At 49.1% G+C, this 24,781-nt stretch overlaps 2 protein-coding genes across 2 annotated transcripts; both read left to right on the top strand.

Annotated features, from left to right (window-relative positions):
* The first annotated feature begins 408 nt into the window (after positions 1 to 408).
* On the top strand, positions 409 to 7,940 carry tbc1d15 (TBC1 domain family, member 15). The gene is made up of 17 exons (XM_086302289.1): positions 409 to 553; positions 1,109 to 1,207; positions 1,534 to 1,608; positions 1,790 to 1,937; positions 2,173 to 2,380; positions 2,952 to 3,054; positions 3,710 to 3,904; positions 3,998 to 4,126; positions 4,338 to 4,441; positions 4,581 to 4,675; positions 5,151 to 5,267; positions 5,347 to 5,447; positions 5,519 to 5,618; positions 5,703 to 5,800; positions 5,878 to 5,994; positions 6,066 to 6,152; positions 6,227 to 7,940. Exons 1-17 carry the CDS (start codon positions 530 to 532, stop codon positions 6,404 to 6,406), a joined length of 1,980 nt encoding a protein of 659 aa, XP_086158415.1. The 5' UTR covers positions 409 to 529; the 3' UTR covers positions 6,407 to 7,940.
* A 127-nt stretch (positions 7,941 to 8,067) lies between these two features.
* On the top strand, positions 8,068 to 23,130 carry tph2 (tryptophan hydroxylase 2 (tryptophan 5-monooxygenase)). Its single transcript, XM_086302290.1, has 11 exons — positions 8,068 to 11,147; positions 16,677 to 16,811; positions 16,897 to 17,080; positions 19,018 to 19,118; positions 19,703 to 19,770; positions 19,854 to 20,050; positions 20,267 to 20,402; positions 20,557 to 20,683; positions 21,400 to 21,495; positions 21,585 to 21,718; positions 21,835 to 23,130. Exons 1-11 carry the CDS (start codon positions 10,713 to 10,715, stop codon positions 22,007 to 22,009), a joined length of 1,788 nt encoding a protein of 595 aa, XP_086158416.1. The 5' UTR covers positions 8,068 to 10,712; the 3' UTR covers positions 22,010 to 23,130.
* The last annotated feature ends 1,651 nt before the right edge of the window (positions 23,131 to 24,781 follow it).

The raw sequence follows: 24,781 nt of genomic DNA, 5'->3' as shown, positions 1-24,781 counted from the left end.
AAAACAGTGAAACTTAAGTTAGACTTGTGTTTGTAAATGAAGCGCCCCATGTTGTGTAGCTTACTGGAGTTTATACTTATTGGGCTACATATTTATTTATCATACAGGCTATACAGTACATAGCATCAAAACTCACATGTTTTATGTAACTAAAGTGTGTAATCATGTGGGCTACAGACAATAATTAAGTTATCGACTATATTTATATGAAAAACGTGCATACTTACTGCATTTGAATCATGTAACCACCTGCATGAGTGTTTGGGGGGGGGCTTCGACTTTGCCACCCTAAGAAAATCTCTCTAGATCCGCCCCTGGGCTGTAACATCTATCCGTGCGTTTGTCAGTTTTTACTTCAATTTAAGCTCTTTTGTCTTTTTTTTTTTTTGGGCCGTCAGCTGACCCGTTGAAGTGGGCGTGGTTCTAACCGGAAGCTGACCTTTTTAAACCGGAAGCTGAGCTGTCGGTTGTGTTTTGGAAGTTGGTGGTCACGTGAGCTTCCGTCGTCATTGGGAGAGTGAGTCCAGACATGGCGGCGGAGCCTGCGTTCAAGGTAAAACATGATCGCGTTTCCGGGATTCTGCCGCGGAGGCCGGAGCTCCGCGGCGGGGAGAAGAGAGCTCCGTCCTGTCGGGCCGGGAGCTCTGTCCTCCGGCTCTGCGCCGCCGCTGCTCGGATAGCCACTGAGCTCACCGACCGCAGCTGCCTCGGGAGGTGGCTATCCGCCGGCCTCTGTCCGCCTCTCCGGCCCGGACGCTGTCTGCGGGCGGCGTAGGGCTGAGGGTCGGGGCTCTCAGGGGACAGGCTGGGTTAAGCTAGCGTGCAGTGGTCCCTGGGCGGACCGGTGAACCTCAGCAGACCGCTTCAAGTTTGCGTGATTGATCTCAGGGGAACCTGATTGATTTGTTTTGATTAGTATTGATCAGTGGTTTTATCTGAAGCTCTGATTGCGGGTGGCACAGGTGTGAACAGGTGTGCCACCTTCTCGCTGTATCGCAGGTTATTTTTCCCACAATGCCCTGAGTCCTCAGACGTCATGTGATGTGATCAGACTTCCTGCCTGCTGTATTGATCCTTCAGCTGACCTCACTGTGACTCTGCTCCACAGGTGATATTTGAACACGAGGGAGTCTTCCTCCATCCCAGCAGTGATGAGGAGATCGAGCCAGACTTCCTGGTTTCAGGAACCCTCCGGATCCTTGAAAAGGTAACAGTCCCGACACACTCTGGTATCGATTAGTCAGCCTGGTCATCGATTAAGTATCAGAATGTCTCTGCGATGGAACGACTTGAAGAGAAAAACATCCTCACACACCAGCAGCATGTTTGATACCAGGGCGATAACCTGATTGCTTAATCAAAGACCTGTTAAACTGCACATGATTGGCTGGAATAAAGCTCCGGTTTGTCACTGTTATTGATTGTTTATAGATCTATGCGATCGGAACAGAAGCGCTCTTTCTTCCTGAACGCTCCTGTGATTTGTTTGATTGATCGATGAAGTAATGTGTCAATGTGTGTCCTCGCCGTCAGGACGCCGAGATCGTGGTGGAGTATAGACCTCTGGAGGACGGCGTCGACCCCTCAAACATGCTCTGTGCTGGGAAGGTTTGTCCAAATACTCCCACTCAGTAGAGTTCAACTTTATTGACTCAAATTGAGTATCAACAAACCGAATTTCCTGATTTGATTACATTCAAACTTCAAAGTTTCCAAGAACAGATTTTTAAACAAACCAAAAAAAACATAAAACTTCATGTAAAGGTGATTTAAGAGTGTGTGTGCGCAGGACTCGAGCTCGGTGGTGGAGTGGGCTCAGTGTCCAGGGGACCGTCCACAGTCTCAGCAGCTGTTGGAGGCTCAGCTGAGCTACGAGACAGAGTGGGACATGGTGAACGCCGTGTCGTTCAGGAAGAGGCGGAGCTCCAACATGGAGGGTGAGCGGCTGCTTTAACCTGCTCGGCATGTTGGAATCACGTGACTCAGATTCAGAGACGATGAGGCAGCGATGAGGAATTTTAATGCTGTCGACTGCAGCCTAGCCTCGAGCTGCCGGGCTGCATCTGCAGGTCGTGAAGACTCTCAGCAGCCTGAGCCAGACGGGTGCATCGGCTGATCTGAGCTTTTATTTTGAAATCCCTGTTTTTTCTAATCCCTGCTTCCTGTCTCCAGGTTCTCTCAACAGCAGCCACGAGAGGAGCCGCTTGGCCTTCGCCTTCAGTGTCAGTGACCTCCGCTCCGTCACGGTGAGGGAGGAGGGCTGGACCTTCATCATCCTGCAGCTGAAGGACTCCTCCACCCCGCTGCCACATCTGCACTTCCACCAGGGTGGCAGCAGAGCGTTCCTGGACAGCCTGAGGAGGTTCGCTCTGCTCATAGAGTGAGTCCAGCGGTTGATGTTAAGCTCTGACCCCGCCCTCCACCTCAAGGAGGGCTGGTTTTTTTTTGGTTTTTTTTGTTTGTTTTTTGTTTTGTTTTGTTTTGTTTGGGGGGGGGGCTGGTCAGGTTCACATACAGATCAAGTTATTGGTGTTTGTGTCACAGACAGTTTATTCAAGTTACTCTCAGTCAGGAAGACATATAAATGTTACTCCACCTTGGGGTGGGGGCTGCGGGGGGATTTGGCGCCGGCGCCGCTCTCTCGGGTCATTTATATGCTAATGGCTGATTTCCACAGGCGTGCGGCAGCGTTCCCGTCCCTCTGATCCAAATATCGGGTGAGGCGGGGGCAGATAGCTGTTATTAAAGTTCTTATCAGGCTTCATAATGACGTCCCGCCCACGTGCTGCCTGCTGATTGGCTGATAGAATCTGTACACCCCAAAGAGACGAGCGCTTCCTCTGATGTCTGATTTGCCGCTCGCGCCGTGAATAATAAGCACCCGTTTGTTATCAGAAGGCCGGCGTTGATCCTGTGAGCTGTTACTGAGGTCACATGTTTCCTGTTTGCAGGTCTCCCAGCGACCACACGTGCCTGCTGGTCAGCACGCCAAACAAAGCTCTGTCGCAGTCCTTCGAGAACCTTCTGGACGACAACAACTTCGGCCTGGTTCACGTAAGAAGTTTAACCATCTCTCACTGCCAGCTGTTAGGCTCAAACATCTGGATTCGCATGCACAAACATGCACGCACACGCGCGCACACGGGGGTGCAACTATAGATTATTTGGTCGTCGATTAACCTGTCTGATTTCTCTTCGATTATTTGTGTGCTGAGTGCAGTCTGGGCAGGTGATGCAGCGATGCTGCCCCCACAGCTTCCTGTGGTGTACTGCAGGTACAAAAACACATTTATGAGGTTTTAGCATGCGACGTGTCAACGTCATGGAGTGCGGCGACGTGCGCACAGGGACTCTGTCGCACTGAAACATGCTGCACATAAAAGTGTGAGCATCACATGGTCCTCACAGTGAGGGGTTCAGCAGCTGTTACCATGGTGATTTAAACTGACACATTAACGTGTGATCTTCACGCAGATGTTTCTGTGGAAGCTGCTGTGCATCAGCGCATTTATTTCAAACTAAATAAATCTGTGTGTTGGTTTTGTGAGCGAGGTCGCTGCGGTGGGCTGTTGGCTGCTCTGGTTTCACACGTAGAATTCTGTCTGTGAAAACACGTCGTAGGATTTATTTTCAGATGACGTTTGGAGTCGTGCGCTCCATCTTGTTCCGGCGTCCGTCGGCTGATGAGCTCTGTGTTTGTCTCCTGCAGAAGTTCAAGCGGGACCCGTACGTCACCACGCTCGGCGGCTTCTCCAAAGTCACAAACTACTTATTCGACGCGCTGCGGGGGATGGAGGAGCAGCAACAGCGCCCCCCAGAGGAGGTGGCCGACCTGCTGGGCGAGGTCATCCCGGGGCTGGAGATCAACCAGCAGGAAGAGCCGGGCTTCGAGGTCATCACCAGGGTGAGGGGTCTAATGTGATTGGCTGTTAGGCAGACGCGTGGCAGCGGGTGTGTCAGCCGTGTGATGCTCTTTGCTCACCTTTGACCCCGTCAGATCGACCTGGGCACGAGGCCCGAGGTGAGCAGGAAGTCGCCGCTGACTGCAGACGACTGGGCGCGACACCAGGATGCAGACGGGAGGATGAAGGATGTCCCAGACCTGAAACACGCCGTCTTCAAGGGGGTACGTACGTGTCTGTGGGTGTGTCCAGCTCTGAACCAATCAGCTGACGTGATTCTTAGCAGCATCACTCATTTATTCAGTTTTGGGCTGTTTGATCTTCACTTTGGTTTTTATGCCTGAGTTTACTGTAAAGCACTCGTTGGTGTTTTGACCTGTGACACTGATTGAAACGAGCAGAGACCACGCCCTGACGCGTCTGTGTCGTCTGCAGGGTCTGTGCCACGCCCTCAGGAAGGAGGCCTGGAAGTTCCTGCTGGGGTATTATCCCTGGGAGAGCACGCACGAGGAGAGGAAGACCCTGCAGAGAGAGAAAACGTACACACACACACACACACACACACACACACACATACCTGATTACCCTGACTGGTGTGTATATCATGTTAACATGAGGTGTGTGTGTGTGTGTGTGTGTGTGTGTGTGTGTGTGTGTGTGTGTGTGTGTGTGTGTCAGTGATGAATACTTCAGGATGAAGCTGCAGTGGAAATCTGTGAGTGAGGAGCAGGAGAGGAGGAACTCCAGACTGAGAGACTACCGCAGTCTGATCGGTGAGCAGCACCTCGGCTCAGGCCTTGTTTGGTTATTTGGGCGGGGCTCCTGATGGAGAGCAGTCCAGTGTAGCGGGTGGATGACGTCACATTTGAAGGTGTTTGTGATGTTTGATGTGCCAAAGAATCAGAAGCATTGATGAGCGATTGATTCTTGCTCTGATGCTGGAGATGATGTCAGCGTGGAGTCGGGTGCAGCAGGTGGGTGAGATCGTAACACTGTCGCCGGGATCAGATCTGAGGCGTTACCTGTAAAGTTAAAGGAGTTTTTACGTGTGAAATACTGCAGTACGGGGAGTGAACGCAGTACTTCAGTGAGGTACTCGAGTGAATGCTCAGTTACTGCCGCGGTGAGGTGGAGGGAGAGCTGCGGGAGTTGAGCAACGACCGCTTTGGTCTTCTGAGTTGGGTGGTACAGCTTGCCGTGAGGGGGTAAAGGTCAAAGGTCATGTGACGTATGTGTCTGCGCTCTCAGAGAAGGACGTGAACCGAACAGACCGAACGAACCGCTTCTACGAGGGCATCGACAACCCGGGCCTGGTCCTGCTGCACGACATCCTCATGACCTACTGCATGTACGACTTCGACCTGGGTGAGCGAACGCTTTGCCTCCGCAGGTACGGCGCTGCTTCCTGTTTCCTGGTCGTGACAGGAAGCTCTCTGTGTTGCAGGTTACGTTCAGGGCATGAGCGACCTGCTGTCGCCCATCCTCTACGTCATGGAGAATGAGGTCGAGGCTTTCTGGTGCTTCGTGGCCTTCATGGACCAGATGGTGAGTCTGATCTTTGCTCTGACAGCTCGGACGTTTAACCGCGTGCTGATTTACCGCCGTGTGTCCTGCAGCACGAGAACTTTGAGGAGCAGATGCAGGGCATGAAGACTCAGCTGATCCAGCTCAGCTCGCTGCTCAGGCTGCTCGACCTTGCCTTCTGGAACTACCTCGGTACGCCGCCTGCAGCTGTGCGTGTGTGTTTGCTGTGAATAGCGGCGGCTCTGAATGACTCCGCCCCCTCTGTCTGTGTCTCAGAGTCTCAGGATTCAGGATACCTGTATTTCTGCTTCCGCTGGCTGCTCATCAGGTTCAAGAGGGAACTGAGCTTCGTGGACGTGCTGCGGCTCTGGGAGGTTGGTGTCCTCCTGCGGGGTCGGAGGTGCTGACAGGTGTCGTTCTTCCTGTGGTCTCACGTGTGGTTCATCCTCAGGTGATGTGGACCGGGCTGCCCTGCGAGAACTTTCACCTGCTGGTGTGCTGCGCCATCCTGGACTCAGAGAAGCAGAAGATCATGGAGGAGAACTACGGCTTCAACGAGATCCTGAAGGTGAGCATCGCCCCAAAGCTGCCCGGAGATCTGTGCACACCTGAGATTGTTCACCGACCTGTGTGTTTCAGCACATCAACGAGCTCTCCATGAAGCTGGACATCGAGGAGATCCTGCAGAAAGCTGAGGGCATCTGTCTGCAGATCAGGAGCTGCAAGGTGAGTGCAGGGAGCGTCTTCTGTCATGGTACGTCCATCTGACCCCTCACCCTGACCTGTCTGCTCCTCCTCAGGACCTCCCTCGCCCTGTCGCCACCATCTTGGGCTTTGACGTCGAGTCTCGCCGTGCAGGCTCGACCGATTGCGGCTCGGCGGCAACTTCCGGAGCAGCTCGGCGGGAGGTTGGCGTCTCCAACGGACACTCGAGAGAAAGCAGCTGCGAGCAGAGTGGCAGAGGGGCCTTTGTATCGTAGTGAAGAGTGGAGATGGACTGTGTGTGGGCGGGGTGAATCTGTGGCCCCGCCTCACTGGAGGAGGGTGTGTGTGTGTGTGTAAAGAGATTATTAAGAATCTTATTTTTGTAATTTCTTGTATCGTGCGGCTCTAATCGGGCATTCCTCCACTCTGAAGCCTCATTCATCCTGATGAAGAGGAGGTGGAGCCAACCAGTGACTGAGCAATCATTCACCTGTTGGCTCCGCCTCCTGAGTGTTACAGATATGTTAAAGATAGGGTTAGGGTGGAGCAGTTGTCTGGCTGTAGTTTGAATGAATGAGGCTTCAGATCCAGGAAGTTCTGCCAACAAGAGCCCTGATTGGCCATGCAGTGACAGAGGGAGGAGCTCTTTCTGTTGACAGGAGGTGCCTGTGTTCCTCTTCCTGTTGGCGCTCTGACGTTTTTCTCTGTTCTGAGATCAGATTAAAGACTCCACGTCATCAGCTTCTGTCACCATGACGACGGCGAACAAACCAAAGAAATAAAGTTTGTTTCCTGCAGCGTGAAACCGTCTCAGCTGTGACATCTGGATCACACTCACACACACAGTTTCCTCTCAGGGTTGAAACACTGAATCTGGTTCATGTTGTGAGTGCAGACGACCTCAGCGTCCAGCATGGCTCCACCTGCGGAACGCTAACAGGTGGTGCAGTAGAGCTCTTTGGTCTGCATCGCCTGCCTGATGTAACGAGGACACAGCTCCGTAATGCTGTAGCCTTACCCAGGCACTAGGGGTGCAACGATACTGGTATCGATATTGAACCGTTCGATACAGTGCTTTCGGTTCGGTACGCATATGTATCGAACAATACAACATTTGTCATTTATTTTATCAACTTTTCTTCTGACGATGCTGTCTGTGTTGAGCGCTCAGTGAATCTGCGTTCGACTACTCCGCCTAGGCTGCACTGTCGAGCGCAGATCCACTGAGCGCAGCACAAGCTAGCGAGACAGAAGCTAAGCTCGTTGCAACATGGCAAATTGAACCTCCCCCACCCTCATTCAGATCTGGCGTTTGGAACTATTTTGGTTTTCATGTGACGTATGACCCTGAAGGTAAGCGAGTCATGGACTAAAGTAAAACAGTATGTTGGATGTGCCACGCAATGCTCAATTACATGGGTGGGAACTAGTGCGTTAGCGCAGTTAGCTCGTTAACGTGTTGGCCGTCCAGCCCCACGCACGGGGCGATCCGCGGTAGCTCGTTAACGGAGATTTGCCGTGTTGTGGCGTTAACGTCATTTCAGCTTAACGCTGACAGCACTAGTGGGAACACAACGAATATGACTGCACATTTACTCCGACATCATCCTAGTGCAAAGACAAAAACAACAAGCACGCATGCTACAAACTTTACCTGAGTCATTTAGACAGCCGTTAGCACAGGATTCTCCTTATGGGGACCTGATATGTTTAATATGCTGCTGAGGATATAGCCCAGAAGAAGCATATAGTAGAGCTTTTATTTTGAAAAGAGACATTTCTCTGTAATAAACTCTTTTCCAAAGATGAGAGATTTCTCCATTGGATTTATTTTTTTACTTTGTTGTTTCAGCAACATTAAATTTAAAAACTGCACGTATGAGTTAAAATATATATTTATAATTTTAATAAATGACAAATTAAAAGGCATGAACATTTTTTTTGTATCGAAAAAATATCGAACCGTGACACCAAAGTATCGAACCGAACCGTGAATTTTGTGTATTGTTGCACCCCTACTAGGCACTGATGCCACAGGTGGCTGGGTGGAGTCCTGAGTGGTTCAGGGCCTCCACCTCCTGTAGACTCAATGATGTAGCAGCACACAGCCCTGAGGCCTGTCTGGGTCTAAAATCGCCTGCTGCTTGTAGTGAGGTGAAGTGGTGCAATACACCCTTTGCTCTTTAACGTGACGCATGTTGAAACTACAGGGTGCTGAAGGCGGACTACAAAAACTAAATCCTCTTCGATTTGTGGAGATGATATGAACGAGGCTGGCGTTGAGAGGAGGAGCGTCTGGGGTCGTATTCACCGACGTCAGCACAAACACTTCTTTGAATCCTGAGGCTCAGTTTGTCTGAAATCTGTGGTGTATGTGAGTCAAACACTCAGGATTTACCGAATACAATCAAACATCCTGCGCGTGTTGTGGTCGCTGCTGCTGGGACGGTTCAGCATACGGGGACACTGAGTCCGACTGCACCATGTTCACCTCCACCCACACACGCTGAACTTTGTCCTCATAAATATCAGCAGCTGTAGGTCTGCTTCCACCTTAAAATACGTTAAGGACTGAGTGCCATCTCTCTCTCTTATTGGAGCTGACCTGTCAGTAACCATGGAGACCACAGCTGGACACAGCATCGCAGCTCGTCACGGGAGGCCAGATTATTTACGATGATGCTCGCGCGGACGTTTTCGCTTTGTGTCACACGCAGAAGGAAAACACACCTGCAGGGCCAAGCTCCAATCAGAGAGCTGCGCCACTGCACAGTCAGAGTGGGAGGGGAGGTGGAGGGCAGCTGCTCTGCTTGCATCGATGTGAGGAAATGATTCGATTCATCTTCATAAATGTCACGCCTCCTCCCGTTTGCTCCAAATGTCACCTCAGCTGCTTTCATGCGACTGTCAGATATCTCCTGGCCTCCTCCTCCTCCACCTCCCCCTCACCACCTCCCCCTCCTTGCCTCCTTAGATTGGAGAAGTTTGGTTTTAAAGGCGACGAGGAGGAGGAGGAAGATGAAGGTATCACCTGCAATCAGCTCATAAAGCCTCAGGAACAAAGCAGCCGCGGCTCCTCCCGATGCAGCTTTCATTTCCTGTGTGGCAGGAAATTGTCTCCGCACGCTGATAACCGCGGCTGCCATCATGGCCGTTTATCAGCCAACCATCAGCCGTCCATCACCTGCCCGCCCACAGGTTTAATAGAGGACTCCGCTCCTCTGTGCCCACAGCTGATGAAACCTCAAACTGAAGTTTAAGATCTGAAACGACCAATCAGAGCACGGCGCCATTCCAGACTCAAAGCTCATTAGGCCGAGAGCTGCAGATGTTTACAGTCGAACCAAACCACCCTCTCTGATGTCTGGCAGTCGGGGGGGCGGGGCCACAGCAGGATGTACAGGTGGGAATCATGTTTGATTTGTGGTCACATGACTTTCTGTGGGTGAAGGTCAGCTGTGTGACAGGATTTATGAACATAGGCAGGTATTTAAGGTGTGTGAGAGCAGGAAACACGCCCCTCACCTGCGGGAGTTGTATGGTCCGTCCAAGCCGGAGAGGGCGGAGCCGTGGAGCCTTTCTTACTCTTTATGTCCTACCTGTCACATGACACTCGACGTCAGCGGGAAATCGCTCAGGTGGGGTGACCAGGTGTGTCAGGGTGTTACGAGTTGAAATATTGAGGGTGAGCACAAAGACAACGATTGGTCCAGGAGAGTTAGGATGATTTAATGAACACACGCGTGGGGACATGAACACTGCACGCCGACAGCATCGATCTCCGCCCAACGATACACAAGCAGTTGTTTTCATAACATCAGGGTATTGTTTATGACGCCCCCTCACGCGTCAAACAGATACAACACATGCATACGTTTCAACACCACTAATGTTCTGTTGACGACTTTCGACACATTTAAAAGGACATCTTCTCCGTCTCGAGGCCAGGTGCTTCCTGTTAATAACTCTCGCTTATCTCCTGGAGCAAACTGTCCCTTAGGCAGACACAATTTTGCATCACAAGCTTTTGCAAACTATTATTTGAACTCTTACCTAAACATGAGTCTAACTACTGTGTGTGTGTGTCTCAACCTCCAAATGCACTCGGCCTCACCCCGCCCGTTGATGCTTCTGACCTTTTACCAGGCAGAAGCTCTCTGTCTCCTCTATTATCAGAAAACAAGGTCCTGACTCTGAAAACAGTATTTCTTATACCTCAGCAGTATCATGCATCATAAACAATATCATTCATTCACAATAAGCCAGCAGCCTAATGTAATGCAGTTTAACAAATGTAACTCAGGAGAATAATGCAAACTAAAACTACATAATAATTCACAGTCATTATTCAGGGGCATAACGTGGCATTACAATCTCACTGCTTTTAAACACGCAGGTCCCTGTGTGCGTGTGTGTGTGCTCCTTTAAACATCTTTGTGGGGACCAGTAATTGGGAGGACCAAATGGCGGTCCTCAGCTGTGGTTAGGTCATTGTTGGGGTCAGGCATTAGCTCCTATTGGTTAGAGTGAGACAGCAGGTAAAGTGTTACATCAGCTCAATGTCCTCAAGGAGATGTGAAAATGAGTGTGTGTTTGTGTTCAGGTGTGTCTCTGAGCTGCTATGTGTGCTCTAATGATGTCACTCTGCTGCCAAAGTCTCCGCCCACCTGGAGACTGCTGTGGGTGGAGCTTACCCCCCCTCCCCCTCCTGGGGGAGTATTTTTGAGGAGGCGGGTCGGCAGCGGCTCACAGCTCCAGCAGCATCAGCAGCAGCATCCTCCTCTTCGTCCTCCTGAGCGGCGGCAGAGCGACAGGCTGGAGTCCTGGTACTCGTACACTCACTGGTTCCCGATGGCGTCGGGCCACGTGATGAAGGACGATGGCGAACCCATCCCCAGGATGCAACCGGCTATGATGATGTTCTCCAGCAAGTACTGGTCGCGGCGCGGGCTGTCGCTGGACTCGGCCATGTTTGACCAGCAGCATCAGCGGCAGCGGCACACCGGCGGACAGATGGTGAGGAGTCTTCATCCTCCTCCTTTTAGACTAACTGGGTACTTTTACTCGAGTACTGTAGCTGAGAGCAGCTTCAGGACTTTATTGATTGCTGATCAGGAGAAGATAATAAGAAACTCTTTATTTCTCAAATTCTGCTCCAAAAATTCAAAGTCAAACTAATTATTTCTACTTTTAGTACTTTTTTACTTGAATTGGCTCATCACACAACCTTCTTGCTGAAGAGCCTTTGAGCAAGGCAGTAATCCCATCAGCTCAGAATATTCATCCAGGCAGCAGAAACAGATCAAACGATTTAAAAAGAACTGCCCAGAGCGATCAGATCAGTAACTGAAGATTCATCTCCACACTCTAGTTCGACCCTCTGCTTTATGGAGGAACAAATGTGCCAAAAGAAATCTACAGGAACTAATGAATCTGACATGAATTTATGTTACAGAGTTCTTTCTGTGATACTCGTTATTTACATTCACTTTAATTTATTTATTCCTTTTATTTCTGTTTTATCTCTGCACCATTCTCTCTATTTACATCTTTTTCTAATGGCAGGAAATCTGTCAAAGAAAAGCAGAAAAACAAATGCAAATACAATTTAAACCCTAGCATGAAACGGTCAGCCTAAAGTGATGTTTCTGGACTGTATTTAAGCAATATTTCTTCTTTTTCTCTGGGCCAACATGAAAAACCTGCAGTCAGGCTGATGGCTCTGCATCGTTTACATCACACGTTAAATATTCCCTCCATGCAGCTTTGCAGGCGGCATTTTCCTGCCAGTCGGCTCACAGGGATCGAAGTTCGTCCACGAAAAACAAAAACCGTCCACAATCCAGACACTGAAGAAGAGCGAAAGATAATGTCCAGGCTCAGCATGAGGTAAAGAGTAGACTCAGAGTACACACTCAGAGTTGTGTGTCCGTGCTCACTGTGGGGTCTTTGCTGTCAGAGTTCTGGGTAAGCAGCGTGTCGTCGGTTGCTAGGCTATGGGCTGTTTGTCCGAGCATCCGTCGGCAGCTCCACATCTTTATTTCATGACGCTAACAGCTGTCAGAGCAAGCTGCTTCACGCCGTTGCCACCGTGTGTTTGAACAGCAGTTCTGGGGAAATTTGTCGCCGTCTGCATCAGATAACGCTCCACGCCTTTATGAGGCCGGCCTATCAGAGCAAGCGATCATACTGATGGCGTTACTGAGAGGAAGTCACCCAACCAGAAACAGAACTGTGCTTTAGTTTACGCAGTGGAAACAAAAGCACGCAGGTAAAAAGGTTTAGGGTGGAGAAAAGGCTCCATCAGCTGATGAAGGTCAGGTGGCCAGCAGACACACTGGTACAGTTTAAATTCATTCACAGCAGCAGAAGCACCTCAGCCTGACTCCCGCTCAAACACTGCCCCCTGCTGGTGGGAGTCTGAGCTAAATCTGCACAGGACACAGACGACTCACCCTCCTCTGTCACTCCGACCCTCTGCATGTTCCCTTCACTGCATCCATGAACCTCCTCTGAGCTCTTCTCCTCCTGCCTGCAGCTTCTCCCTTCACCTTTCCTCCTCTGCACAGGCTCAGACCATCTCAGCCTCTCTGAGTCTGAGCCGTTCCCCTGATGACAGGATTCTGTCCACACTGCTCACTTCCAACAAACATCTGAGCATCTCCACATCTCCAAACCCCTGACACTCTTTCTCCACCCACTCCACCCTGCCTGCACGCTCCTCTTGGACCTGGAGGTGCTGCTTCCTGTCCCGTTGGACTGAGGGCTGACTCACTGTCGCCCCCTCAGGTGCAGGGTGGCATTAAAATCCACAGGAAAGGTGAAGGGAGAAGCTGCAGGCAGGAGGAGAAGAGCTCAGAGGAGGTTCATGGGAGGGCCTAATGAGCAGGGGCAGATCTAGAAGGGTGGCATGGGGTGGCAAGTGCCACCCTAAAATGATCCCTTGCCACCCCAGTTTTGCATATGACAGTGTTGTTTATTAAAATAAGACAGCATTAACAGTTTGAGCGTAGTTACAGTCAGCAGTGAATATAAATGCTAAAACTGAATATATTGCATAGTGTCCCCCCCCCTGCACCAGTAACAAATGGTTCAGCCCATAGCAGGACCGGCTTTTTTCTTGTTTTCAGCAGCAAGCGATGCTCATGATCGTGCCAGAGCACATTTTGAACAACACCATGGGAATTTTGGATTTTACACAGGTGGGTGGATGTTACACTGTGGAAATGGAAGGAAGGTGAGTGTTATTAACCCTCTGTGGTCCACGGACACGCTGCACCTCCAGATCACATGACTGATGTAAGCTGACACAGCAACAAGCTGCAGCCACGCTGAGTCTCTGTTTCAGCCACATTGAAAGTTCGGACTTCAAAGTTTTTAAATTTTAATTACAGGCCAGTAAATCCAGAGTTATGATCATATATATATCAGCCACGCTTCGTTCTAAATACTGTCGTCACGTGTGTGTTTTAAGCGTTTTGTAAGGACAGCACGAAAACAGGAAAGAAAGGAAAAAAGCCACCTCTTTCTTATTGGTGGAAAAATGCACCATGTCGACCAATTAAAAAAAAGTCAACATGTGGGATTTGGTTGTTTAGGAAGAGGGAAAAGTTTGGGGAGTGACGGTAACAGGGCGAGCGAGACAGAGCGAGAGAGAGAGAGTTTAGATGTGGCAGATTTGTGACGTTTAGTGTGTTGTGTAGTCGTTCTGTTGTGTAGTCGTTTTGTTTAGTGTGTCAGTGAGGGCACTAATGACTGTCAGAGGCACATTTGCAACGTAAACACTGTCACTAAGTAGAAAACCAGCGGAGTGATACACCTGCTGTTGTCGGGCCTGCAGGTTTGTCCCTGTGCTCTTCTGTCTTTTGGTGGACAAACTTGTTTTTACTGGCACACATCATTTGTGGGGCATCTTATTGCCACACCTGATTGTTCTCTCATTTTAGTTTTAGTAATATTTTTAAATGGTTGTAGAAAATGAAACAAACGGTGTATTGGCTGCATTTTTAGATAAATAGTTGTTTATGTTTATAAAATGTACGTTTTATATTTGCATTTCAAGTTATAAACATTTACCCAACATGTCTGTGTTGGACATAAACAACGTAAACTCAAAGGAGTCACACATCGCCGGTTGTATTTCAGACCTCAGTGGGTTCATCCAACAAATCATGAAAAATGAGGTTTACATGTTTGTTCATGACGGTGCAGATTTCTGACATTTTGTGTAATTTAAGCTGCAACAATGTGACTGTTTTCTAACAAAAACAGTGAAACTTAAGTTAGACTTGTGTTTGTAAATGAAGCGCCCCATGTTGTGTAGCTTTCTGGAGTTTATACTTATTGGGCTACATATTTATTTATCATACAGGCTATACAGTACATAGCATCAAAACTCACATGTTTTATGTAACTAAAGTGTGTAATCATGTGGGCTACAGACAATAATTAAGTTATCGACTATATTTATATGAAAAACGTGCATACTTACTGCATTTGAATCATTTAACCACATGTAACCACCTGCATGAGTGTTTGGGGGGGGGAGGCTTTGATTTTGCCACCCCATTTGATTTCTTTGCCACCCTAAGAAAATTTCTCTAGATCCGCCCCTGCTAATGAGACCTCCATCGCATAGTCAGAGGCCTGATTGGTTGATGCTTCTAAACATCTGTTTTGGCTCTCGGCGAAGGCGGTCGCACTTTTCTCCTCTCCTCCTCCTCCTCTCCCTTAGCTTCCCTGCTTAGCCTCTTATGTCCTTGTCTAGTCTCGTGTTTTTTGTATTACTTTTCCCTGGAACAGTCTCTCATAGTCTGTTCTCTAAAACCTAAAAGAGGAATTATGGATTTGATCAACTGGTCTCTGAATGCAATTGACACCCCTTCTCAACGAGAAGTCTGGGCTCGGGTGAGCCTGAGTGCTGAAGATATCTACCTATTCGGAACCATGATAACAGGGTTCTTGCTGATCGGAGCTGGCTTGGCCCTGACTTATGGAAGAATTAAGGAAGCGGAACCGGCTGTTCAAACCCCCACAAGGCTGCCCGCTGGGATTGGAACGATGGGACGAGGCGTGAGTTTTTCAAAATGGGCTCATTGAGTGCAGCATGGATAAGATCTTGGAGAACGCACGGCTGCCATGAATACTCAGAACAAGACCTCTGAGTGAAAAACTGGATTACATCTGGAGGGGCTCGCTCGAATAACACCTTTGAGCGCAAATTGGATCACATCTTGGGGAAGTGCACTGCAGTCGTGAGTTCTCAGAACCTGCTCTTTGAGCAAAAGAATGACAACATCATGGAGCGTAAGTAACATCATAGAGCCTCCCCATGATGGTAACTTCTGTTCCGTGGTGTTATCATTCTTGTGATTCTGAGACCTCACAACTGCAGTGAGCCGTTCTGCGATGTGATCCAACTTTCGCTCAAGGGTCTCATTTTGAGCAGGCCTCTCTTTGATGTATCCCAATATATGCTCAATGGTGTTATTGAGTCTTCACGGCAGCTGTAAGCGTCTCCAAGGTGTTAGCCATGCTGCGTTCGTTGTGAGAGGTCGCGCCTCGTCCCATCGCTTCGATTCCAGCGAGCAGCCTTGGGGGGGGGTTTGAACAGCTGGTTCTGCTCTCATAATTCTCCGATAAGCCAGGGCCAAGCCAGCTCAGATCAGCAAGAACCCTGTTATCATGGTTCCGAATAGGTAGATATCTTCAGCGTCCTCGATCGACAGTCCCGCCAGGCACATGATCCTCCGATTCTGCCACCCGTCCATCGTGTATCCGGCAGGGAAAGTCCCTCCAGGGCACTCGGGCTCTCCCGAGCCCAGACTTCTCGTTGAGAAAAGGGTGTCAATAGCATTCAGAGACCAGTTGATCAAATCCATAATTCCTCTTTTAGGTTTTAGAGAACGACAGTGAGAGACTGTTCCAGGGAAAGTAATGCACACGAGACAAGACAAGGACACAAGAGGCTAAGCAGGGAAGATAAGGGGAAGGAGGAGAGGAGAAAAGTGCGACCACCTTCGCCAAGAGATAAGCACGCACTCATCCCCCTCCCTTTCCAAACGCCTTCGATGCTTGTTTCCTGCGGGGGAACACGGCGGGTCTGTGTGCCGCGCTGGAATGGTAGCGCTGTGCAGGGCGGCTGCTGTGTTCGCTTCAGATTACTCCTCACCCCCCACCCAATCCTGTGGCTTGTCATGTCTTTCACAGAGTTGTACTGTGGACATTTATGTGCTCTCTGTGCAGAGGAGTTTTTTTGTTTCCTGTTCTTGTGCTGTCCTACCATGGAAGCACAGCATGAGTAGAGGTCTCTTTTTTTCCTCTTGTACTTTCCCATTGTAGTGTATATTTCAGTGTTTTTCTGTAACGCTACCGATCTCCGACTTGTATCCCCATGTGATGTCTTTGTTGTGTGTGTAAGCTTGGGGGGGGGGGGGGGGGGGGCAACCTTCATGTGGCGAATAAAGCTTTGATTGATTGATTGAAACGCTTCATTTTGTCACAATAACCTCACGTTCTTTGTCATGTTTGTGTTGTTGCTGTCAGTCGAGGCGTCCGTCCTTCTGTCCCATCAACGAGAAGCCGGACAAAGAGGGCACAGAGGATTCTGGGAAAACGGCAGTGGTGTTTTCTCTGAAGAACGAGGTCGGCTGTCTGGTCAAAGCTCTCAGACTGTTTCAGGTCAGGAAGCCCTCAAAAACAGATCACGCCTGAACCTCTGCCCCACCTCCATCTTCACCCTCTCTGTCCTCGCGTCCTCCTGCAGGAGAAGCACGTGAACCTGAACCACATCGAGTCTCGGATGTCGAAGCGAGTTCCTAACGAGGTGGAGATCTTTGCAGACTGCAGCTGCAGCAAGAAAGAGTTCAACGAGCTGCTGGAGCATCTCAAAGACCACGTCAACATCGTGTCCTTCAATACGCCAGCACATGTGTGGTGTGCTGAAGCAGGTATGAGCGCGCTCAGGCGCACACCTGGATTTCTGGAGGCTTTCTGCTTTTGTCTTAACAGCTACTGCTTTAGTTTTAGTCAACTAAATGTGATGCGATTACAGCAGACGTAATCTGAAGTTGATTCAGTGACTCAAATCTAAAATGTAAAATTTGTGTTTTGAGCGGTGAGTGATTCTCCACGATGTTTACAAAGACCGCGTCTCTTCTTCTCTCCCTCTTCTGTTACGTTTTCATGGGAGTGGGCTGAACCGCCCCTCCCTCGTTGTTTATCAGGAGCAGATGGAACGCTGCACAATGAGGTCACTTCCGATTGGATCACTTCACACTCACCCCACCTTTTCTGTAGTACCTGATTAGTTCTGATTGGATCTCTTCATCTTGTTTTGACTAAAGTGGCCAGTTTCTAGCCACGTGCATAAAACGGCAAAGGTGGAGGAGAAGAGAAGTCGTAGGTGTTCACGTGCCGTGGAGCGATATTTAAATGACCACGCCTGTTTTACCACTGGAGAAGGCGTCCCCTTCACCAAAGAAACAAAAACAGGAAGGAAAGAGACTATGTCTTCGACATCTAAGCAAAATCATATTGTCTTCCTCCGCAGCTCAAGTTCATCTCCTGAGCTGAAGTCAGGGAGCTAATACATGAAAACATGCATAAACTCGCTCATTCATTCCTGATATTGTCACATTTTGCCAGTTAGTGTCCTAAAAATCACACTTTTCCCCTGATAAACAGTTTTGACATTTTCACATTGTAAAAGAGCAGCTAACACAGGCTAACAGAGGCTAAAAAAGCAGCCAACACAAGCTACTGTAGCTAACAGAGGCTAACAAAGCAGCCAACACAAGCTAAAAGCAGCTAAAACTGTAGCTAACAGAGGCTAACAGAGGCTAACAAAGCAGCCAACACAAGCTAAAAGCAGCTAAAACTGCAGCTAACAGAGGTTAACAGAGGCTAACAAAGCAGCCAACACAAGCTAAAAGCAGCTAAAACTGCAGCTAACAGAGGCTAACAGAGGCTGAAAAAGCAACCAACACAAGCTAAAAGCAGCTAAAACTGCAGCTAACAGAGGCTAACAGAGGCTAAAAAAGCAGACAACACAAGCTAAAAGCAGCTAAAACTGCAGCTAACACAGGCTAACAGAGGCTAAAAAAGCAGCCAACACAAGCTACTGTAGCTAACAGAGGCTAACAAAGCAGCCAACACAAGCTAAAAGCAGCTAAAACTGTAGCTAACAGAGGCTAACAGAGGCTAACAAAGCAGCCAACACAAGCTAAAAGCAGCTAAAACTGCAGCTAACAGAGGCTAACAGAGGCTAACAAAGCAGCCAACACAAGCTAAAAGCAGCTAAAACTGCAGCTAACAGAGGCTAACAGAGGCTGAAAAAGCAACCAACACAAGCTAAAAGCAGCTAAAACTGCAGCTAACAGAGGCTAACAGAGGCTAAAAAAGCAGACAACACAAGCTAAAAGCAGCTAAAACTGCAGCTAACACAGGCTAACAGAGGCTAAAAAAGCAGCCAACACAAGCTAAAAGCAGCTAAAACTGCAGCTAACACAGGCTAACAGAGGCTAAAAAAGCAGACAACACAAGCTAAAAGCAGCTAAAACTGCAGCTAACACAGGCTAACAGAGGCTAAAAAAAAGCCAACACAAGCTAAAAGCAGCTAAAACTGCAGCTAACACAGGCTAACAGAGGCTAAAAAAAGCCAACACAAGCTAAAAGCAGCTAAAACTGCAGCTAACACAGGCTAACAGAGGCTAACAAAGCAGCCAACACAAGCTAAAAGCAGCTAAAACTGCAGCTAACAGAGGCTAACAGACACTAACAGCAGGTAGTGGACAACACTGTGAAATGAAAAGCTATCATACAGAATGTAAAGGTTTGACAGGCCGCAGTGTTTAAGCGTTGTGAGACTTCTCTGTGTTCTTCTCAGATGAAGACGAGGTTCCCTGGTTTCCCATGAAGATCTCCGAGTTGGATCAGTGCTCTCACAGAGTGCTGATGTACGGGTCCGAGCTGGACGCCGACCATCCCGTGAGTCGTTTCAGTTCAACTTTATTTATAAAGAACAGCTCACAGATGCCTGCAACGTGAGTTCATCTTGCATTCGAGACAAAGAGGGGGCCAGACTGCAGTGTTTAGGGCCTTTGTGTGCAGGTCAGGGTGTTAAGTTTCTCCTTCGGGTCTTCGGGCTCATCTCTGAGTTCACCTCTGGACCTCCTATAGCTGTTTTCATTCAAGAGGAAAACTTTAACTGAGTCTGCAGCTGTCCAGCCTGTAGGTGGCATAGATCAGGAAGTGAGACCTGCAGAATGAGTTCCTCCCCACAGGTTGAGGTGCTGAGTTCAATGTGCTGCTCATCTGCCCCCTCACGTGGAAGAGGCGGGGCTTTTTACACACACCTGCCCGCTCTTCGATCCACACAAAATAAATTCGTCTTTGGGGCTTCGACACACTGGAGGAGGTCCAGCTAACGTGTCAGATGTCAGCCTTTCTTGGTGGGACGTACGAGTGGCAGCAAAGCTGCGAGCAGCCCATAGGTGCACGCGGAGGTGGCAGAAAGCTGGGCATGATGGGATATCTGTACTCTGACTGTGTGTCCTCTTCCTTCCTGTCAGGGGTTTAAAGATAATGTTTATCGCCAGCGCAGGAAGTACTTTGTGGAAGTGGCCATGAATTATAAGTTGTAAGTATGTTCGTCCGTTCGTCGTGTTTTCTCGTGTTTCACCTCTCACGTGTTTCACGTCTCGCGTGCCCCTCCCCCCACAGCGGGCAGCCCATCCCTCGTATCGAGTACACGGAGGAGGAGGTGAAGACGTGGGGCGTGGTGTTCAGAGAGCTGACCAAACTGTATCCGACTCACGCCTGCAAAGAGTACCTGAAGAACCTGCCGCTGCTCACTGAGCACTGTGGCTATAGAGAGGACAACATCCCGCAGCTGGAGGACGTCTCACTATTCCTCAGAGGTACGTCTCTCTGAACACGTTCACCTGGACTCAGGTGACCCATGAGTCACATTACAGATTCCAGAAGTTCTGCTGAAACATGAAGCGCTGTTGGTGGCTGCCCCGCCTCTTTGATGACATAATCCCTCCACGGTGATGTTTTTTGATGGATGAGAACGGGCCAGAGCTGAACAGGATGATGACCTCACTTCCTGTGTGGCTTCCTGTGTGTTTCAGAGCGCTCTGGCTTCACCGTTCGCCCGGTGGCAGGTTATCTGTCTCCCAGAGACTTCCTGGCTGGTTTGGCCTACAGAGTCTTCAACTGCACTCAGTACATCCGGCACAGCACCGACCCGCTCTACACCCCCGAGCCGTGAGTACCTCCACCTCACATCCACCTTTCATCCATCTCTAGTTTGATGAGTTTGATGATTTCCAGCTCAGCATCACGCAGACAAAGAGGTGAAATCCACTCTGTGTATTCAGTAGTTGTAGTGATCCATCTTTCCTCCTCCTCCTCCTCTCAGAGATACGTGTCACGAGCTGCTGGGTCACGTCCCCCTACTGGCTGATCCAAAGTTTGCCCAGTTCTCTCAGGAGATCGGTCTGGCCTCCCTGGGAGCGTCTGACGAGGACGTTCAGAAACTCGCCACAGTGAGTTTCATCATCATGGTAACGCTGCAGAGGTTCAAATCCAGCTGTGGGAGGTTTACGGAAGACTTAGGATAAAAGAAATTGAAATAAGCCAGTAAAATAATAAATAAATATCTCTTTAAGAGTAATGGTACTAAAAATAGCAGCTGTATGAGATTAAATATTTTACACCCTATTACACGTTAATTATATTAATTTCGAAAATTATTTCTTCATGTTTTGTTTGAGAACGATGAGAGTCCTATTCTCACCTTATGTAATGATGAAGTGTCACCTGATGGTGGCGCTAGAAGAACATGTTTCATCACCAACATGTTTTAACTTTACAGCATCACTTTAAAGTGGATCTGTTCTGTTAGAGTAACAGAGTAAAAGTACTCAGTTACTTTGAAGCCCTGTAACTCAGTACAAAACAGAATCAACAACGCAAAGACATGCGCTCTAGAGACTCAGTTTCACACAGTTTTTTATAGTCATACATCTCCATGACATCACAGAGATGGGACAGAAGCCCCACCCAGCTGCTGCTCAGAGCTTCTGTTTGTGAGGGTTAGCGTGGTTACACCCCCTGTGGTGCAAAATGATATTACATGAAAGCACAGGCCATCTGAACAGCTGATGTCTCTAACACAGAGGTTTGGACATGATGCCATAGAAACCAGTTTTTAAAGGAACCAATCAGTGATCAATCAGTGATGGAGCCTCGTGTGTTTCAGTGTTATTTCTTCACCATCGAGTTCGGACTGTGCAAACAGGACGGTCAGCTGAGAGCTTATGGAGCCGGTTTACTGTCGTCTATTGGAGAGTTGAGGGTAACACACACAATGCACATACGCGCACGCACACACAGACGCACACACGCACGGTGGAAGTGATGTTTGTCTGCTGATGTTTTTCCCAGCATGCCCTGTCTGAAAAGGCATGTGTAAAGATGTTTGACCCGAAGACGACCTGCAACCAGGAGTGTCTCATCACCACCTTCCAAGAGGTTTACTTCGTGTCGGAGAGCTTCGAGGAGGCCAAGGAGAAGATGAGGTAAGCAGCGAGTAGTCACTGAACGCATCGTGAATGTTTTAAAGTCTGAACAGGAACTAAACTCCTGCCTGGACCGAGCCCGCCGTGACTTCCTGTGCGTGCTTCCTTTCCCGCAGAGAGTTTGCAAAGACGATAAAGCGCCCGTTCTCGGTGTACTACAACCCGTACACTCAGAGCGTCGACCTGCTCAAAGACACCCGCAGCATTGAGGACGTGGTGCAGGACCTGCGCAGCGACCTCACCACTGTGTGCGACGCCCTGGGGAAGATGAACACCTATATGGGCATCTGAAGCTGGGGACGCACCACCAAGCTTCTGCAGAACATCAGCCGCCATCACGCATCCATCTACGCCTCTGAGTCCAATGTAGCAACCACAGGAAGTTATTAGCTATCATACCGGCTCATAGTCTGTATCACAGCGCCACGAATCCATCAATGACGACTTACTGACCAGGTCAAAGGTCACCGAGACCATGCCCAAGCATCTGCAGGTGTTTCCTCATGAAGGCAGATCCAGGACGAGGAACGCTCCCTGTAAGGCTTCCCACGCCGATCCAAAGCTGCGTTCACACGAACCACAGAGCAAAGTTTCACCTCGCTGTGTGCAGCATTCACGTCCCCGTGTTGCTCCGTTTGACTGCCTGCAAAGAGTCAAAGGCCTGTTTTTGACACTTTCAAGCCGTCTACGTTCGTCTGAATCCCGTCTCTTTCGCTGCATTTCGGGCTGAACTGCTGAAAAGCATGGCGGCGGTTAGCTCAGTACGATCAGCTCATCAGAGCAAGATGTCGTGAGTAAGAAGGATGTCCAATAAGACCCTCGCACATTGACTCACCTCTTTCAAAACCCCCTTCAGCCAACCGCCATCCATCGTAGAAATGAACTTTTGGTAAATTTTTGCCTCGACAACTTGTTTCTCCTTTACTTTGGCGCCAAACTGCACAGGCAACCATGGCACTCTCTCAGCTGTGTGATGGATCCACAGTTTGGCTCAAAGTGAACAAGAAGCGAAATCGTGCGACTCCCGCCTCATTCGCGTTGCGATTCCTCTGGCGTCCGTCTGAGCTCTCGCCATACTTCCTGCCAGCAGGATCGGGTGAATACATTGTTTATTGGATCAAAACGCATTCGCCTCTCTTCTTGTTGTCTCGTTTTCGATGTCACAGCGTGAAAGCTTCCCTTCGTGCTTGGTGTGAACGCTCCGTCTGAAGGTCCTCCCCTCTGATGAGCTTTGAGGTCTCGTGACTATAGAGCATCAGTGAGTCATGTGATCTGACTGAGGGTTTGTGTGATTTGTGGACTGAACAGGCGGCGCTCTCAGCTGATTGGCCGCGGCTGACTGAACTTCCTGTGCTGCTGTGTTGCTTCTGTACACGCCTGTAAATGATGGACCATTAAAGCTCCCGAGTGTCGCAGGTCTCTGTGTCTTCATTTTTACCTGCAGTGAGAGCATCATGCCTGCACGAGCAGAGGGCGTCCGACGGGTGGGGCTACCTGTGGTTTTAGTCCAAGGTTACAGTCTGCTGAAGTCCTCTGACACTCACCCCCACCATGGTACAAACTCAGTGTGTCATCCAGATGTTTGTGGGTGGGGAACAGCTGGGGGCTTTAGGGTGTTCGAGAGATGTTTGACTTTTAACCGAGACTCAAAGTCATTCCATCAGAATTGGCTTTTCAGTGAGTTTGTGTCGGTGGGACGTGATCCTGTTTCCAGGCTTCATGGCCCCATGCCCAGCTTTAAGCCAGGTTTGAATCTGCTGCTCGTAGAAAGGAGAAGTGCCCTCTCTCTTTTAACCATGTTCAGACAGAGTGCAGGACGAAGGAGATGAGATGTGGAAGTACTTCAACTTTGTTACTGGGAACTTATGAAGAAGAGAATAAACATGAAACTAAGGTTAGACAGCAGGAATATGAGGAACAACACGACAAAGGATGCAGACAAAGGGTTTAAATTCACAAAAGCGAATGGGCAAAGTGGAGACACCTGGGGAACACAAGTGAACTGAATGTGACTAATGAAGCAGAACTGCACACGACACAAAGAAGTATCAAAATAAAACAGGAACTAACAGAACAGGTGACACTTCAATACCAACAGAAAGGTAAACCAACACAGGGACCAGACTGACGACTAAACACAGATAAGACATGAAGTAAATGTACACAACCTACAACTAAACACTGGGTGATGGTTACACTGAGAAAGAAAGCACATGATGACAAGCCTCAGAGTTGATAATAAAGGGGAGATGCTCACAAATAGTAGGTGCTACGACCTGAAAGGTGAGTACGAGGTGCGACCTGTAATGAGTGACCTGAAGAGCTGAGACGGCGAGGACATGTCTGCAAAATACGGCGGCGCACGATTGTGCACAGCGCCAAAAGTTTAGGCCGAGTTTTTAAAAGTGATGAAGAGCAAGCAAAACGTGCGACCTCCTACAGCAGCAGCATTTCAAACTGGATTTAAAGACGTAGCCTGGAACACATCCAGCTGAAACTCATCAGAACCAACATAATAAAACTTTTACTGTCAGTGACGTGGCTAAAAGAGCCTGACACAGGTGTTTACTTCCTGATCTGTTAGATCCTCTGATGAGCCCAGAAAAAAGTCCCTCCCTGGCTCTTCGGACTAATAATTCCTACTTAGTGATTTTCCTTCTTTTACCGAGTCACCTCCTTTCAGCTTCTGCATGCAGTAGCGGTTTTAGATACGGGCGACACGGGCGGTTGCCCGGGCGGCATCGTGGTGGGGGGCGGCATCACGGGCATCGGCAAAAAAAAAAAAAAAAATGCTCATGCTGCCCCAACATCAGCCAGCGCATACTGGGAATGGCACAGGCATCGGTTTTCTATCGCCCCTTTGCTGGGAGTAAGGGCGCCCTGCGCTTGCGAGGTGCGCCTGCTGCTTGCAGCACAGGGAGGAGAGGGCGGGGGGGGGGGGGGAGCAGCATCTAATAACCAACTCGCAAAATAAAACAAAATAAAAACAAACCAACAAACACGAAAACACCAGACATCCTGATACAGACGTATAATCTGCACCGATGTTTTTTAGAAATTCTG

Source organism: Aulonocara sp. 'chitande type north' Nkhata Bay, linkage group LG7 (assembly GCF_057382095.1).
Source record: "Aulonocara sp. 'chitande type north' Nkhata Bay isolate Kocher_YH1m ecotype deep benthic linkage group LG7, A_spYH_male_GT1.1, whole genome shotgun sequence".
Lineage (NCBI taxonomy): Eukaryota > Metazoa > Chordata > Actinopteri > Cichliformes > Cichlidae > Aulonocara > Aulonocara sp. 'chitande type north' Nkhata Bay.
The sequence above is the reverse complement of the archived record's forward strand: the minus strand, read 5'-3'. Positions and strand labels throughout refer to the sequence as shown.